The following is a 17,986-nucleotide window of genomic DNA, read 5'->3' on the forward strand; positions in this document are numbered from 1 at the left end:
CATGTTGTGGGGTTGTTAACCAATGTTATAAAACAATATGTGTACTACTGTTTCATGAGAAACTATTTGTTCTGTAAGCCTTCACCTGAAGTACAATTTAAAAAAAACATGGTTTAATATTGTTCATTGTAAAATATTGAGCAGGGGTTTGTCATTTAAGATGCTACCATTATCATTATTTTTATTCAATTCTCTGAAAAAAAAGCATAAATCAATTTTCAGAAGATAGTTCAATTTACCTTTTAATAACATATACAAATTATTTCTACCATATCTCTAAATTATGTTGTTAAAGTTTAAAAATTTAAAACTGTATAATGATTTTAAGAAGACCTATGTATTTGGGAGTCATCAGAATAGCAGTAATAGTTGAAGATATATAAATAGAAGAGGTAAGTTGTGGAGACTGATTATATGGAGAGAAGAGCAGAGAATGTTACAGAATGGGAAGATGAGCCAGTGAGAGGAGCATCATTAATAGAAAATAGATGTTAGTGATTTAAAAAGAAAAACAAAGAACTGTCGTCTATGTTGAATTTGTTTTTGACTCATCTTCCTCCTTTTTGAGGAAAAGATAAGAACCTCCAGTGACTTTATTACAGTCAGAATACTACGGCAGGCACCTCAGCTATGGTCGCATTGCCATCCTACTTGGTGTGCTGACAAAATTGGCTCTCCTGGGCAGCTACCACTTACAGTAGTCAGTTGCTGTTGCCCTGGGTCCCCTGCAGCTTTCAGGGTGTGTATTCCAATAGTGGAGGTATGTCTATCGTGGAAGGTGTCAACACCAATGACACTTGATGGATAGTTACCCATCTTATATTTGCTTGGTGTGTAGATGGCAGAGTGACCCCTAATTATGCCATTTTAATTAATTCTTTGCTATCAGGGTAATTTTTAAAATGAATCATCAGCTTTTTTCTATATCTTGTACTACAGCAAAAACTATTTTCTAAGAGATAGCCTAACTCTAATGGATGGAGCAGTCATACCTGTACTTTAACCTCAGCCTTACCGGGTTTTAGCTATGTGACTTAGTCAAGTTACTTCATATCTGAGCCTCAGCTTTCTAGTCTGTGAACTGGGGGTAACAATTCATTATAAGATTTTTGAGAGGACTAAAATTAAATAAACATATATAAAGCCACTTGGTACATGTCTGGTATGTAATAGGTTCTCAGTAAATGTTAGTAGTTGTGGTAGCTATAACATTAAAGAATTTTAGGTATTTAGCCTTATCCTTTTTTTTCTCATATAAAAAATCTTTGTATTTTAATGTGACATATCCAGGATTCTGTTTTATTGTGCATGCTTTTGTGAGAGGATATGTATTAGCAAGCTACCTTGTATACAGAGAATGAATAGAATTGTTTTATTTTAGGAATTTCTGACTTTCCTCTCTGACTCTTGCTGTACATTGCACCAGCTTTATCTTCAGGTACACAGGTAAGAATGGCCATATGATTATTAAAATGCAACAATGCCATTTGTACCATGCAAAGCTTAAGTGTGTATCATTTTAAAATAAAACATCAGAGTAATTTTTCTTAATGCTTTAGTAAATTCTTATCTGCTCACTTAAAATAATTGAAGATGGAAGCCTTTGCAGGAGAGATTCTATTGAGTTTTATTTATTGTTTGTAGTCTTAACTAGTCCCTTAATTACAAGTGATAAATAAGTGGTATGGTGATAAAAATCATAGGCCAAAAAAAAAAAAAGCTTTACACACATACACACACACAGGATGTATATAGAAGTGGAAACTTTTGCAGGAGAGATTCTATTGAGTTTTATTTATTGTTTGTAGTCTTAACTGGAGCCCTGGTGGTGTAGTGGTTAAGAGCTCAGCTGGTAACCAAAAGGTCGGTGGTTCGAATCTACCAGCTGCTCCTTAGAAACCCTTTAGGGCAGTTCTACTCTGTCCTATAGGGTTGCTATGAGTTGAAATTGACTCAGTGGCAAAGGATTTATATATATATATACACATATACACACACAGATACATACATAGGAGACTTGGTGGCTCAGTGGTTAAGAGCTATGGCTGCCAACCAAAAGGTCAGCAGTTCAAATCCACCAGCCACTCCTTGGGAACCTTAGGGGGCATTTCTACTCTGTCCTCTAGGGTCGCTATGAGTTGGAATCGACTTGACGACAACAGATTTGGTTTTTTTGGTTTTATACACATGTACGTACATATATACAAGAGTAAGTAAAAAAGTACTGCTACAAAATCATAGAAATCTTTATTAAACAAAAATATCAAAATGTGAAGCTATCGTTTCTCAACATATCCTCCATCTAGGTCTATACACTTCTGAAGGTGGTATTTCCATCTCTTTAACCCTTCTCCAGAGAATTCTGTGCTCTTCCATTTACACCACATCAAAACGGCAGTTTTGACATCTTTGAGGGACTCAAATCATGTTCCTTTGAAGTGTTCTTTGAGTTTTGGGAACAAAAAGAAGTCTGAAGGGGCAAGATCAGGGCTGTAGGGTGGATGAGGTACGATTTCCCAACAAAATTCGCCAAGAATGAGGAGGTACATTGTCATGATGGAAAACAATTCCTTGGCGCAACTTCCCTGCCCTTTTTCTCACCAATGCAGTTTTCATTTTTCTTAAAACTTCTTCATAATAAGCCCTCATTATTGTCCTGTATCCTTCGAGAAAATCTGTTAAGGTTACCCTTTTGTAATCCCAAAAACAGTGACCATTACCTTCTGAGCGGTCTTCTCTTTCTTGGCTCATCTTTAAGGTCTTCTTGATCTTCCTTAAAATGCTTCATCCATCTAAAAACTATTGTTTTCTGTGGGGCAGCATTCCTGTAAACTTGCTGCAAAGCTTTAATGATCTGGGAAGATGTCCACTTGAGTTTTGTTAAAAATTTGATGTTAGCCCTAACCTCAAAGTCGTTTGTTTTGAAGGCAACCTAACAAGACTAAGACAAGTGTATTAGCAACCATCTACTGATCACAGAGACATGTTTAAACATGTTTTGTTTGGAATAAACCTGTGCATGTATGAACTGGAACCCTAGTAGCAATACTTTTTGACTTACCCTCGTATATATGTATATATCTGTGTATATGTATATGTATATATATGTTAGCATATTGTTTATTTTTATTAATTTTTCTTTTTCTATGAAATGTAAGTCCAGTAGAAATTCCATCTTATAAAAAACTGAATTACAGAAAACTATGATAATTTAGATAGAGGATAAAAGGGACATCTGAAATTGAGAGTTACTTGAGAAGAGTCCTAAATTTTACGCTAAAATGATTTGTCAGCTCATTTATCCAGTAGTCCTACTACACTCCCTAATCTATTTGGGCTTCTATACAACTTTTTCACACCTCTCCCTTTTCAAACTTGCTATATCTCCAATACCTCCTTGCTACTCTTCATTCTCAATTAATGACCTCACTTCCTGTGTCACTGAGAAAAATGGAAACAATTGCAAGAAAGTTTCCATATAGTCCCCTCAACACGTTGACTGTTCTACCTGTATCTCAGCCCATATTCCTTCATTGCCATGAGTGAACATTCTGCATCTAAGGTCAGCCTCTCCATTTGTGCATTGGGTCTCATCTTCTCTCGCATGCTCTGGGACCTCACTCTAGCAATTATTCCCTTTCTTTCTTGCATCATCAATTTTTATTCCTTACTGGATCAATCTCCTGCCTATACAAACATGCTGGTATTTCTCCCATCTTAAGAACAATGCAGAACAAATGAACAAGATCTCTTGACTCTACATCCTCTACCAGCTGCTGCCTTCCATTTCTCTGCTTTTTATAGCACAATTCCTAGAAAGAGTTTTCTATGGCACTGTCACTGGTTTCTTTCTTGAAGCTGTTCTAGTCAGGCTTTCTGCTCCACCACTTCACTAGAACAGCTCTTGTCAAGGTTGTCAGTGACCCCCATGTTGCTACCTCATGTGGTCAGTTCTTAGGCATCATCTTATACAGTCAGGCAGCAGCATTTAATCTGTCCTTTTGAACACTTTGTTCTTTTGGCTGCTAGGTACCACACCCTCATGGTTTCTTCTGATCTCACTGGCTGCTTTCTCTACATTCTTAGCAGGTTCCTTCCCAGCTTCTGTAAGTTGGGTGTGCCCTACGGCTTAGTCCTTAGACCTCTTCTATCAGCATTTAGTCTCAAGACTTTACATTTTATCTCTCCCCTGAATGCCAGATTTGAATGTCTAACTGCCAATCAGTACATCTCCACTTAAATTGTCCCAAACTGAACTCTTGCTTCCTACTCCATCCCATCCCATCCCACTCCCCACCAATCTGCTCCTCTCATAGTCTTGCTCATCCCAGTTTAAATGGCAGCTTTATTTTTCAAACTGATTAGACCAAAAAGCCTTGCCATTATTTTTCTCTTGCTCTCATACCCCACATCTAGACCCTTAACAAATTCTGTCAGCATTATCTTCAGTGTGTGCCCGCACGTGTTTGTGTATACATGTTGTACATATGTTCACATATGGAATTTAGCCACTTCTTACTGTTTCTGTTCCATCCCATCCAGTATTATTTTCTTGCCTGGATTTTTGCAAAAGAGCATCTTAAGCTGCTGTTTCTGCTTCCACCCTTGCCTTGCTCTAGTCTGTGCTCCATACAATGGCCAAAAGAAGCAATAGAGGCATAACACATATCATGTCACTTCTGTGCTCCAACCCTCCACTGGCTTTCATCTGTATAAAATAGCAATCTTCTAGAACTACCTCTCCACTTTCCCTAGTTTTATTTTTTTCTTCATAGAGCTATTAACATCTGCTGTATTATGTATTTACTTACTTGTTTATTTAACTGTCTCCCTCACTAGAATGTAAACTCAGAAAAGGCAGTGACTTTGTGTATTCTGTTTACTGCTCTATCACCTACTCCTGGAACAGTCTTGGTATGCAATAGGCACTTACTAAACATTTGTCAAATAAATTAATTTTAAAATACATCATTTGATTGAAAAACTCAAATTGTTTCTTTGATATTCTGTAGCTATAGTTCAAGTCTGTGGAGTTTTTATTATCTTTTATTCACATACAGCTTTCACCTTATAATTTGATCCTCCAAGCCTGTATGCTACCATGACTTCAATCAGTGTCACAAATGAAGAACCTGAGGTTCAGGGAAGTCAACTGAATGACCCAAAGTCATCCAACTAGTAAATGACAGAACTGGTGCTATTTCCATCACACTAAAAAGGTCTCCAGTGTTAGTATCTTAAGTGCATCCTCTTAAATGCCGTCATCCACTATAGACAGGTTTTTCTTGCGTGCTGTCAGGTTTATCACAATTAAGATAGCATGACAAAAATATTGAATGAATATCTTATATCACATAGATTTTGGTTGAAATGTAGTTTAAACCTCAGTTACTAAGTCACTTTTCATGAAAAATCATTGGATTCTCTTTCAATGTTAGTATACAGTTTACTTCTTGTAAAACTCTTGCTTTGAGAAACAGCATTAATTCTTAGTAAAGTCAGCATTCCACCTATTTTAAAACAACTTTTAATAAAAGTAATTAAGCCAGAATTTTCATAAATGTCCTCATTTAAATGATGTGTTACTAGTTGATTAAAGATTCATGATTTTACAGTATTTTTAAGGACACTGTTGTCAAAATGTGGTATTAAAATGCAACAAAACAATTCCAAGGATGTCTGTAAAATTATACACTTTTAATTTTGTAGGAGAACAGCCACATTATTTAGCTAAGAAGTCTGCATAACAATTCTGTCATCAATTCGGTACTTTGAAGTTTGTTTTATAAAATATATGCTAGTTATTTTTTTATATATTTTCACTACTGGAAGAGCATCACTTTGCAGCACCTCTACCTAAAGTTAGAAGGTAACTATTAATGTGTACGATTTCTTACCCCTCTCATCTAGCAAGTTGCCTCCAAGCCTGTATGCTACCACGATTTCTAAAGCACAGCAGGAGGAGATAGCAGGTGCTTTCCTAGTAACGCTGGATCCACTCATCACTCAGCTTCTCACATTCCAGCCTTTTATTCAGGTGGTTTTGGACAGTCAACTAGGTAAGCTTCAAAACAGATTTGATGTTATATCATCTCCTGTTAACTATGATGTATGAGAGACAGGGCCCTTTTTCTTAAGTAGTCATTCTTTTTTTTAATTAAATAAATTTTTTTAAAAATTCCTTCTACTTTCATTTCAACTGATTTTGTTTTCTTTTAAAAAATTATGTCTCTAATTTCTTTACATATCACAGTCAAATTGCTGCTGAAAAGATTTAGGGACCATTTTTACCCATTTGTTGTAACTTAATGTGTTTTAATACCCGAGATCTGCCATGTGAACTCCAGTTCCCACAGTGTCTACTTCTGGTTGCCATCATGGACAAGCTGCCTTCTCAGCCCGAGGATGTGCAGGTGCTGTGGTGCACAGAAGGCCAGCTCTCAGAAGCTACAGCCAGGTAGCAGCCGTGTTGTTTAAACTTTATATCCAGTCACATTACACGTGGTTTATTATAATGAATGTCCTGTTGTTCAGAGTGGTCTAGAAGTGAAGGTTGTTGTTATAGCAGATATTCTAGTTCATAGTTACTATGTAAACTTCATATATATGTGAGGTTTATGTTATATATCTATAATATATAGTATATATATTGTATGTATGTACAGTACATAATATAAAACATATATGAGGTTAGATTAATATAAAATATGTAAGTGTATAATAATGCTAAACATATATTAATTTTGTTCAGTGTTTTAGAAGGCTTTGCCTAATGGTTAGCATTATAAACATTGACTGTGATAGAGTAGATGTAATAAGTAACATTTAAAAATGAATTCTGATAAATACAGTGCTAGATACTGTAAGGTATTTCCTGGGACATTTCATTTGTATTTATCTGCCTTGCCAACATCATAGTCCTGGCCCTGGTTTCTTACTGCCTGGATTATTGCTATGCTCAGTGGTTAGTCTCTCTAAAGTCTGGATCTGCACTTCTCTTCTCCTGCTCAGTAACTAAAGCACGATGTCAGGACTCCTCAGCTTTGCATTGAAAGCCCCGTTTCAGTCTGTTGTGATCTTCTGTTGCTCCTCATCCCTTGGCTTATTTTCTACACACATACCTTGCTTCCTGCAGACTGGTTGTTCATGCCTGCCTCTTACTCATGCTTTGACTTCTTTGCCTGTTTATATTTTGCCTATTTTTTAATTTGTTATTTAAATCCTTTATGAGGGTTTCTTCAACCATTTGAATCTTAAAATGACTCCTCCCTGTCTAAACTATAACACTTTTCTGTTGTATATATAGATTCTAATTTAACCATTTAAATTTTATGTTCCTTAAGGAACTTTGTCTTTGACTGTGTATAGCTCAATACTTTGCTCCTGATAGATATTTGTTAAATGATGGGGAAAAAAAGTCCAGGAAAATTCTTCTCCTTTAAGGGATTTCTCTGTCAATGAATGTATTTTACTTTTACGTATGGGTACTCACACATATTGGAAACTGTTGTTGATATATACCTCTTGAGATATAAGCTTTGCTAAAATAACTTCCAAATGTCAGATTATTATTATCATACCTGCAGGTTACTAAATGTTAATGTGTGGTTCAATGTTCTCAATTTCCTTGCAGGGTATCTCTACTCAAAGCCATTTTCTACAGTTTTGAGCAGTGTTCTGGTGAACTCTCTCTACCTGTTCGTTTACAGGGAGTAAAGACTAAAGGGCAAGCCCAGGTTGCTGTCACCTTGTATCAGCATGTTTGTGTTCATCTGTGTACATTTATTGCTTCTGCTCATCCATCACTCTTTCCTGAACTGGTAAGCGTGTTACTTGCTGGGCCACATTCTTGAATTCTTTTGATTAATATTATGATTCAGAAACAAAATGTGGGGAAAGTTCATATATATTCTTTTTGAACATCATACTCTCAGTTTATACATTTTACCTTTTAATTCGGTTATATCCTAGGAAATGGTAATCCTAGATTTCTGTAGTATTCAGATACTAGTATTTAGTTGAATATTTGGGAAAACATTTTGGATGAGGAGGTATGGAAAGACTGAGAAGGAAAAAACTGTGTACGGTTTTACCTAATTCAATTTCATAAAAAAAATGAGAAATTAATGATAGTATGTAGTACCAGGTCATCTGTAGGTCTTAGATATAATGTAGATATTTTTATTTGTTTTGTTTGTTTTTTATGGTATTAGATTAGAAAAGAGGTTGAAAAAATTCTGGGAAAAAATTCTTAGAATTTAAGTAAATATCAGCATCATTTAAGATATTATGCTAGTGGGCAATAAATATCCAACAAATATTAAATATTGTGCGTATTTGAATAGTTAAAGGCAGAAATGAAAGTATAGGCATACTTGTTATACACACTGTTTTAACAATTTCAGACTACTTAGAGTATCTTTGTGGACACTAGTGGTTAATTGATCACATTTAAAACCACTTTTGGGTCCCCATGCATCAGCCCTAGTAGGTGCTCAATAAATGTTGAGGGGATGGCAGCATAGGTTCTGTCATTGGGGAGGGATCTGTTATTTGGATTCTGATAGTGCTTTCCTGTTTCATTTTGAGCAATGGCATATTAATGATAATTTATTGTGCACTTTAGCACATAAATAAATCAGTGTAACTTTTCTGTATTTCTTTAGGATGCTGCCCTGTTGAATGCTGTGCTGAGTACCAAAATGATCACATCTTTGTTAGCTATGGATGCCTGGTGCTTCCTTGCTCGGTACAGCATACCTACATTTTTTACTTTGCATTGATTTATAGTAGTGACTGACAGTAAATTATTTTATACTTGTAAGTTTACAGAAAAATTCTGTTTTAATAATCCTTGAATAGTCTCCCAAAATGGTTTGATTTCATATCACAGCACTAAATTAGGAAATGATTTCCTTTTTTCCTTTCTTTGCTTTAGGCCAATAGGTGAGTATTGTGTAGTTTTATATATTGCAATACTCCTTGGCCATGGAAATAACTGCAGTTTATATGACTCCATCAGAATATTTACTGCTTTATAAAAATTTATCTTTTTGTTTTTCTGAATAGTTGTATAGACCTGATTGCCTTTTCTTTATATCTCAGATATGGTACTGCTGAAATCTGTGCACACCACGTCACCATAGTGGCTCATTTGGTGAGTAGAATTACAAGGCCTAAAACATGCTCTTTCCATGCAGTTCCTCTGAGCATATAATCTTAAGTAATGTGAAAATCAAAAAGAGAAACGGCATGGTAGCTAAATTGCTTGACAGTTCCTTTGCTCTGCATTAATGCTGTTGCTACTGAGAAAGACATGCTAGAAACAAGTGTAAAGCTGGGGAAATTATCTCGTATTTTCAAAATTTTATAGAGTTCTGGTAATTGTTTTGGGAAGGAAAGACCAGGTTGTTAATTCAGAATAAATTTAAAATTGTATGCAAAATAGAGAATAAGAAAAGAGTTAGTTGTAATATTGCAAGTAGACAACATAAGACTAAATGGACAGCTTCTGTCTAGAGGCGAGATAAGAGGGAACAGAGAGGGTCAGGAGCTGGTTGAATGGACACGGGGAATCCGGGCAGAAAGGAGGAGTGTGCTGTCACAGCATAGGGAGAGCAACTAGGGTCACATAACAATGTATAAATTTTTGTATGAGACTAACTTGAATTGTAAACTTTCACTTAAAGCACAACAGTTAAAAAAAAAAAAGTGCCAGAGCACTGAAAACTGCAAAAAAATGATAATAATAATAATAAAATTTGAACTGTGGGGCAGGAGTTATGGGGAAAGGATTATAAAGATGAATCTTAATTGGTTTATTCAAGTCTACAGAGTAATTGATGAATTAAAAATAAAAAGAGTTAGTTGTAATATTGAAGGCTCTCATTCATCTCTCTCTCTAAATAAATAGGACTTAGACAAGCTGACTCAATTTTGTTGTATCTCTTTTAATCAATGATTTGGAAGGGACTAAATTTGATAGTGATTGATGCCTTTGGGAAACGCAGCAATGGTTTGTAAATGGGTAGAAAGAATAAAATGGTGTAATAATGATTTAATCTTTTCAACATTGACTTTTTTTTGCTTTTAAATTCTGAGATGTTTAATATTTTTCATCTAAGATGGTCATGACTATTTTTTATCATTGGCCTTTGATGAAAATCTTATGTGGTTCAATGCTTGTTTTCTTAGTGCAGTTACTGTTTCATAAATTTCTTGGTTTACCTTTTAAGGATTTTATGAACTAAACCCAGTTCATTGTATAACAACTTGAACAGCTGACTTCTGTGTCTTCACAGCTAATGGTCTTGATCACCACTTACCCACTTTACTAAATCCTTAACCTATCTCACACAAACCTGAACTCACAAAACAGAGAGTTATTTTTATGTCATATGTTTTATGTTGCAAGTTTAACTTAAATAAAAGTTCTTAAACTGCATTATGACAGGAATTGGTTTCCAGAAAATTAAAGAGTTTATAAAATTTTTAAATAAAGCTTCCGTCTTGTAGAGTTATATCTACTTCTGAAGTATTTACTTGTGCTTAGATCTTAGAAAGTCCCATGAATTGTCTTTGAGTCAGAAGAGTAACATATGAAATTACTATCAGATGGTAATTAGAAATAAAAATTACAAAGTGTTATTTGTAAATATAATGTCAGTTTTTTTTTCTTATTATGAAAGTAATCTAGGTTCATTGAAAAAATAATAATAAAGAAAACCCCAAATTAAAATTACCTATGATCTCATCTCAGAAAGAGCCACTGGTTAGTATTTTGGCATATACCTTTCTTATAAGGGCTATGGTTTTAAATCAATTACTCCCTCTTCTCTCTCCACTTTCTTCTCTACTCTTTCTTTCTGTCTTTTCCCAGATAAAATCTTGCCCTGGAGAATGTTATCAGCTCACCAACCTGTCAATACTGTTGAGGCGCCTCTTCTTCTTCATGGCCCCACCCCATCAGGCAAGGATGTCATCGCCATCACTGTCTTCGAGCAACTGCTGAGAATTGGATTCAGACTCCTTTGAAAGCCTTTTTTTCCCCCCTATTTATTCTAAATTTAAATGTTGACATGATCTGAACATAAATTTTTAACAGATTGCTTTTTGCTTTTAGCTAGGTTTAGATTTTGATGTCCTTGCTCTGAGTTACAGATAATCATTCTAATTCTGTCCTCCTGAAATATATCTTTAATCTTGTTTTTCATACATTTAGAATACCTGAAATTGTTCTATATTCTCTGTGCATTCCACTTATTTTGAAGAGCTATCATAGTATTTATTCCCTTAATGATGTCTCTTATTTTTGATAGTAAATAAGTTGGACTTTTAGGAGAAAATTGAAAGTATAATGAGCCTTAGTTTGCTGTTGTAATGAAATAAGCTCTGACGTGAGAGAAGGAATTGTCCAGCTACACGAACCGGTGTAGTGTGGTGCAGTCCCATGGGCTGGTCACATCAGAACTTCTGTACGGACTTTTTTAAAATACAGGTTCCTGGATCATAACCTGTGAATGGAGGGGCAGGTGTGGAGTGGGGCGTGATAATTTTGTTGTTGTTGTTAAGTTTCCATGTGATTCTAATGTGGAGCCAAACTTGGGAAACACTAGGTTAGTGTAGGAGTTAGACTTTAGGGTCCTGTGGCACTTCGTTTGAATCCTGCCATACTGTGACCTTAGGCAGGTCATCCTTTCTGGACCTCAGTTTCTCTGTCTACAAAGTGGTAGATATGTGTATCTGCTTTGAAATGTTTTGTAAGGACTTAAGAGATAATGTATGCAAAATACTTAGCATAGTGCCAGGCTCAAGAGAAGTGCTCAGTAAATGCTAGGGGTTATTTCTGACTAGGGTATTTGCTCCAAGTTATGTCTGCTTTCCTGCCCTGGAGAGATTGGCCAGGCCTCAGAGGAACCACACCGACCTCCTTAGCCCTCCTTCTCAGACATGTCTCCAAGATAGAGAGCCCCCCAGTCCCACCTATTACCCCTCCAGGAATCATGGAAGGGTCCCACCAAAACTACAAGAGTTGTCTGCTCCAAGTCTCTTAGAATTTTAATCCCTTCCACTCCCCTATCAAAGTTCTTGCCCTTGGTTCCTGGTACATTCTTCTTCATAGAGGCCCTGTTAACTGAGAGGTCCTTCCTGAAGAAGTGAGATTGAGAGGGAAAGGTGAGTATGAGGGAGCCCAGCATTCACCAGCTGCATGACCTTATGCAAGTCACTTTCCTTTTAGTGTCAATTTTCTCATTTATAAAATCAGAATGAGTAATTTAAAAAACTACCCTCTTCCCAGGGTTGTTGGGAAATTTTAACTTTTGTTGTTGTTAGGTGCTGTTAAGTTGGTTCCTAATCTTAGTGACCCTATGTACGACAGAACGAAACACTGCCCAGTCCTGCGCCATCCTCACAATTGTTATTGCTTGAACCCATTGTTGTAGCCACTGTATCAGTCCATGTCCTTGGCTGATCCCTCCTGATAACAATCTGAAGTACCTGAGACAAAGTCTTGCCATCCTCGCTTCTAAAGAGCGTTCTGGCTGTACTTCTTCTAAGACACATTTGTTTGTTCTGGCAGTCCATGGTATATTCAGTATTCTTCGCCAGCACCATAATTCAAAGGTATCAATCCTTCTTCAGTCTTCCTTATTCACTGTCCAGCTTCCACATGCATATGAGGTGACTGAAAACACTATGGCTTGGGTCAGGCACACCTTAGTCCCTACCGTGACATCTTTGGTTTTTGACAGTGTAAGGAGGTCTTTTGCAGCAGACTTGCCCAATGCAATGCGTCATTTGATTCTTGACTGCTGCTTCCATGGATATTGACTGCGCATCCAAGTAAGATGAAATCTTTGACAATGTCAGTCTTTTCTCCGTTTATCATGATGTTGCTTATTGGCCCAGTTGTGAGGATTTTTGTTTTCTTTATGTTGAAGTGTGGAAGGCTGTGGCCTTTGATCTTGATCAGTAAGTGCTTCAAGTCCTCTTCACTTTCAGTAAGCATGGTTGTGTCATCTGCATATTGCAGGTTGTTAATGAGTCTTCCTCCAATCCTGATGCCCCATTCTTCTTCATATAGTCCAGCTTCTCGGATTATGTGCTCAGCATACAGATTGAATAGGTATGGTGAAAGGATACAAGCCTGATGCACACCTTTCCTGACTTTAAACCACGTAGTATCCCTGTGTTCTGTCCAAGCAAATGCCTCTTGATCTATGTATAGGTTCTTCATGAGCACAATTAAGTGTTCTGGAATTCCCATTCTTCGCAATGTTATCCATAATTTATTATGATCCACACAGTCGAATGCCATTGCATAGTCAATAAAACACAGGTAAACACCTTTCTGGTATTCTTTGCTTTCAGCAAGGATCCATCTGACATCAGCTATGATATCCCTGGTTCCATGTCCTCTTCTGAATCTGGCTTGAATTTCTGGCAGTTCATTGTTGATGTACTTCTGCAGCCGCTTGTGAATGATCTTCTGCAAAATTTTATTTGATTGTGATAGTAATGATATTGTTCGTTAACTTCCACATTCGGTTGGATCTTCTTTCTTGGGAATAGGCATAAATATGGATCTCCTCCAGTCAGTTGGCCAGGTAACTGTCTTCCAGATTTCTTGGCATAAACGAGTGAACACTTCCAGCACTGCTTCCGTTTGTTGAAACATCTCAATTGGTATTTAGTCAGTTCCTGGACCCTTGTTTTTCACCAGTGCCTTCAGTGCAGCTTGGATTTCTTCCTTTATTACCATCAGTTCTTGATCATATGCTGCCTCCTGAAATGTCTCCAGTTGAACATCAACCAGTTCTTTTTGATATGGTGTCTCTGTGTATTCCTTCCACCTTCTTTTGATGCTTCCTGTGTTGCTTAATATTTTCCCCATAGAATCCTACACTGTTGCAACTCGAGGCTTGAATTTTTTCTTCAGTTCTTTCAGCTTGAGAAATGCTGAGCGTTTTCTTTCTGTTTGGTTTTCTGTCTCCAGCTTTTTGCACATGTCATTGTAATATTTTTCTTTGTCTTCTTGAGCTGCTCTTTGAAATCTTCTGTTCAGCACTTTTACGTGATCATTTCTTGCTTTTGCTTTAGCTACTCGACGTTCAAGAGCAAGTTTCAGAGTCTCTTCTGAAATCCATTTTGGTCTTTTCTTTCTTTTTTGTCTTTTTAATGACCTTTTGCTTTCTTCATGTACGATGTCTTTGATGTCAGTCAACAACTCGTCTGGTCTTCAGTCATTAGTGTTCACATCAAATCTGTTGCTGTGATGGTCTCTAAATTCAGGTGGGATATACTCAAGGTCGTACTTTGGCTCTCGTGGACTTGTTCTAATTTTCTTCAGTTTCAGCTTGAACTTGCATATGAGCAATTGATGGTCTGCTCCACAGTCGGCCCCTGGCCTTGTTCTGACTGATGATATGGAGCTTTTCCATTGTCTCTTTTGATAGATGTAGTCGATTTGATTCCTGTGTGTTCTGTCTGGCGAGCTCCACATGTATAGTCACCATTTATGTTGTTGGAAAAGGTATTTGCAATGAGGAAGTCATTGGTCTTGCAAAATTCTATCATTCAATTTCCAGCATCATTTCTATCACCAAGGTAATATTTTCCAACTACAGATCCTTCTTTGTTTCCAGCTTTCCCATTCCAATCACCAGTAGCTATCAATGCATCCTGATTTCATGTTCGATTAATTTCAGACTACAGAAGCTGGTAAAAGTCTTTAGTTTCTTTATCTTTGCCCTTAGTGGTTGGTGCGTAAATTTGAATAATAGTCGTTATTAACTGGTCTTCCTTGTAGGCTTACTGATATTATCACTGACAGCGTTGTATTTCAGGATAGATCTTGAAAAGTTCTTTTAGATGATGAAGGCAACACCAATCCTCTTCAAGTTGTCCAATTCAAAGTGGCCAATACCAGTCCATTTCAGCTCACTGATGCCTGAGATATCAATGTTCATGCGTTCCATTTCATTTTTGACAATTTCCAGTTTACCTAGATTCATACTTCGTACATTCCACATTCCAATTGTTAATAGATGTTTGCAGCTGTTTCTTCTCATTTTGAGTTATGCCACATCAGCAGGTGAAGGTCCCGAAAGCTTGACTCCATCCATGTCATTAAGGTCAACTCTACTTTGAGGAGGCAGCTTTTCCCCCGTCTCATTTTGAGCGCCTTCCAACCTGAGGGCCTCATCTTCTGGCACTATATCAGACAATGTTCTGCTGCTGTTCATAAGGTTTTCACTGGCTAATTCTTTTCAGAAGTAGACCGCCAGGTCCTTTTTCCTAGTCTGTCTTAGTCTGGAAGCTCCACTGAAACCTGGCCACCATGGTTGACCCTGCCAATGGCATAGCTTCCAGCATCATAATAACATGCAAGCCCCCTCAGTATGACAAACTGACAGACACACGGGAGCTGTCAGCTCTAGCAGTTTCAAATCTAAAACTGTATTAAAACCAGGGTTTCTGACCTCAGAATAGAATCTTTACCTCTTTCTGTGTAAGAATTTTGGTACCACCTACCCTTTTATGTTGTCCAGGGCATCATTATTCTTAGTTTCTGTTTTGATAAGGGAACTGGTTCATTCACTCGTTGGAGTTCATTATAAAGAAAGGTGATTTTTTTCATTAGTTGGCACAATTCTCTTGGCTTTCCTGATGTAGTCTGGTTTCATGAATAAAGCTGTTTATTAGAATAGACATGAAGTTCACGAAGGGACCCATTTTTCTGGCTATAGCATCTGTCACAGCAGATAGTCACATGAGTTCTACCTTGTTTTGACAGCTAAATATTTTCTACAGAGAAATATAATTTGAATATAAAGGTAGTATATGATGTAGTAAATTTTTCTGTCAAATTTAATATATAGTATTCTAGGCTTAAATCAGCTTTTTTTTTAAGTTTTGGAGGTAGAAAGTGCTAATTCATCAAGTAGATTTTATATATTGTAATTTGAATTATACTGCTGCTTAAAAAATACGCTAATATACTTCATAGATAGATTATGCTTAATTTAGTGAAGTACGCCATTGTTTTTGCTTTTTCCACCAAAAACTAATTTAACGTTTTAACTTTTTCAGAACTTTTGTTTCCTGTTTTTATCTAGTCTGTTGATGTCTGCATTTTATTTTATTTAAAATTATTTATTTATTTAGGTGAAAATATACACAGCAAAACATATACCAATTCAGCAATTTCTACATGTACAATTCAGTAACATTGATTAAATTCTTCAAGTTGTGTAACCATTCTCGCTATCCTTTTCCAAATTATTCCTCCACCATTAACATAAAATCACTGCCCTCTAAGCTTCTCATCTAACCTTTCGAGTTGCTGTTGTCAATTTGATCATATATAATTCTTTAAAAGAGCACAATGCTCAAAGCAGACATTCTTTCCTAATTAAGCTAAACTGTTGTTTGGTTTAAAAAAGACTTCAGGGGATAGTTTTGGTTTAAGGTTTAAACATTATTGCCGGGCAGCTGGTTGGGGGTTCATCCAGCCTCAGTAGCTCCTAATGACACCTGCATTTTAACAAAACAGTACTGCTTCTCTGTTAACCCAGCAAACACTCTGAATTGGTATTTCAATGGTGCAATGGATTTGCCAGCCACACTCTTTTTGACTGATGAATGGATGCACTTATATCGTGAAACTAATTTAGCATGTTATCTGTAACCTTGAAATAGTCTAAAGGAGAGCACAGCCCATGTGAAAACTCAACCTGCAGTCTTTCTTAAGTATTCTACCATAGTCATATGAGAGCATAGTAAGCCTTACAAAGGTTAGCTAAGTCAGTCTTGTTGACCTGTCTGGAATATTGCTTTTGACTTAACTGTACAAAGTGATGAGTATACAAATACTTAGAAAAACAGTAGACCCCAGTAAAGGTAGGGGTGTGATGACATATCTGACCTAACAATGAAGTACATTATTTAGCATTTCTTAATGTGTTTTTGCCATGTTCCACTTAAACTGTGTTTATCATCTTGGAAAGAAAAAGGCAGCAGCAACAAAAATAATAATGTTTGTTCATTTAAGCTACCTTGGGCTTGTGCCTTGTGCTAGTACCATGTGATTGAAGAGCTTTTCTAAAATATTAATTAGGGAGGCTGATTTTTAGTTTTTGTGCATCCATTCATCACTGTCTCATGTCACTTTTGTTTCTTTAACAATTTATTTCAGGCGGAGTTTATCCAGAAATTTTCCCCAAAAGAAGCAGAAAACTTGTCTCTGTGGCAGTATATTTCCTTCCAGGCTTTATCTGCTGACCTTAGGAAGCAAACTGCAGATGAGGTCACCAGAACAGGCACCACCCAGTGCAGGGAGTGGCTGAGCAGTGGTCGAACCTTGGGAGAACTAGAGTCTCTGGTAAGATAATTTTGATTGATTTGATTCATTCAATGGCTATTCACTGAGCACTGTTTTAAGTATTGGGGATAAGTTGTAAATAAGATGGACGTAGTCCTTGCCCTCGGAGCCTTGGTGGTTAAGAGCTCAGCTGCTAACCAAGAGGTCAGCAGTTCAAATCCACCAGCCGCTCCTTGGAAGCTCTTTGGGGCAGCTATACTCTACCCTATAGGGTCGTTATGAGTCAGAATTGACTTGATGGCAAGTTAGTCCTTGCCTTCAGGGTTTTCAGATTTCTAAATTGTAAAAGGGTCTATGAGAAACTTATTATCTGGATTGAGGTAAATTGTATTGTGTGTGTATGTGTGTGTGTGTTTGTGTGTGTTGGGGGGTGGGGGAGTGGTCCCTTCGTCACTTAAGACACATTGGAGTAAAATTAAACATGTTATGAAAGACTTTATTTGTAGTATTTTGTTGATGCCTCCCTAGATCATACAGATATGACTCTTCTATTTGATAAAGTACAACTCTCATTTTATGCAAACCTACTCTTAGCCTTTATGTACCTTTCTACTTAGAATGCCCTCTTATAAAATAATGGAATAAAAAAGAGATTTATGTCCT

At 36.7% G+C, this 17,986-nt stretch overlaps 1 protein-coding gene across 2 annotated transcripts in view; it reads left to right on the forward strand.

Moving 5' to 3' along the window:
• The window catches only part of FIRRM (FIGNL1 interacting regulator of recombination and mitosis), a 51,716-nt gene that overhangs the window by 19,787 nt on the left and 13,943 nt on the right, over window positions 1-17,986 (forward strand). For both annotated transcript variants that reach the window (XM_004384127.2, XM_023738444.1), the window contains exons 10-17: window positions 1,382-1,446; window positions 5,911-6,059; window positions 6,328-6,457; window positions 7,634-7,820; window positions 8,667-8,749; window positions 9,106-9,157; window positions 10,880-10,969; window positions 17,198-17,383. In XM_004384127.2, the coding sequence (XP_004384184.1) occupies window positions 1,382-1,446; window positions 5,911-6,059; window positions 6,328-6,457; window positions 7,634-7,820; window positions 8,667-8,749; window positions 9,106-9,157; window positions 10,880-10,969; window positions 17,198-17,383 (942 nt within the window). The remainder of the gene's footprint in view (window positions 1-1,381; window positions 1,447-5,910; window positions 6,060-6,327; window positions 6,458-7,633; window positions 7,821-8,666; window positions 8,750-9,105; window positions 9,158-10,879; window positions 10,970-17,197; window positions 17,384-17,986) is intronic.

The sequence above is a fragment of the Trichechus manatus genome, unplaced genomic scaffold, assembly GCF_000243295.1.
Source record: "Trichechus manatus latirostris isolate Lorelei unplaced genomic scaffold, TriManLat1.0 scaffold00117, whole genome shotgun sequence".
NCBI classification, from domain to species: Eukaryota; Metazoa; Chordata; class Mammalia; order Sirenia; family Trichechidae; genus Trichechus; species Trichechus manatus.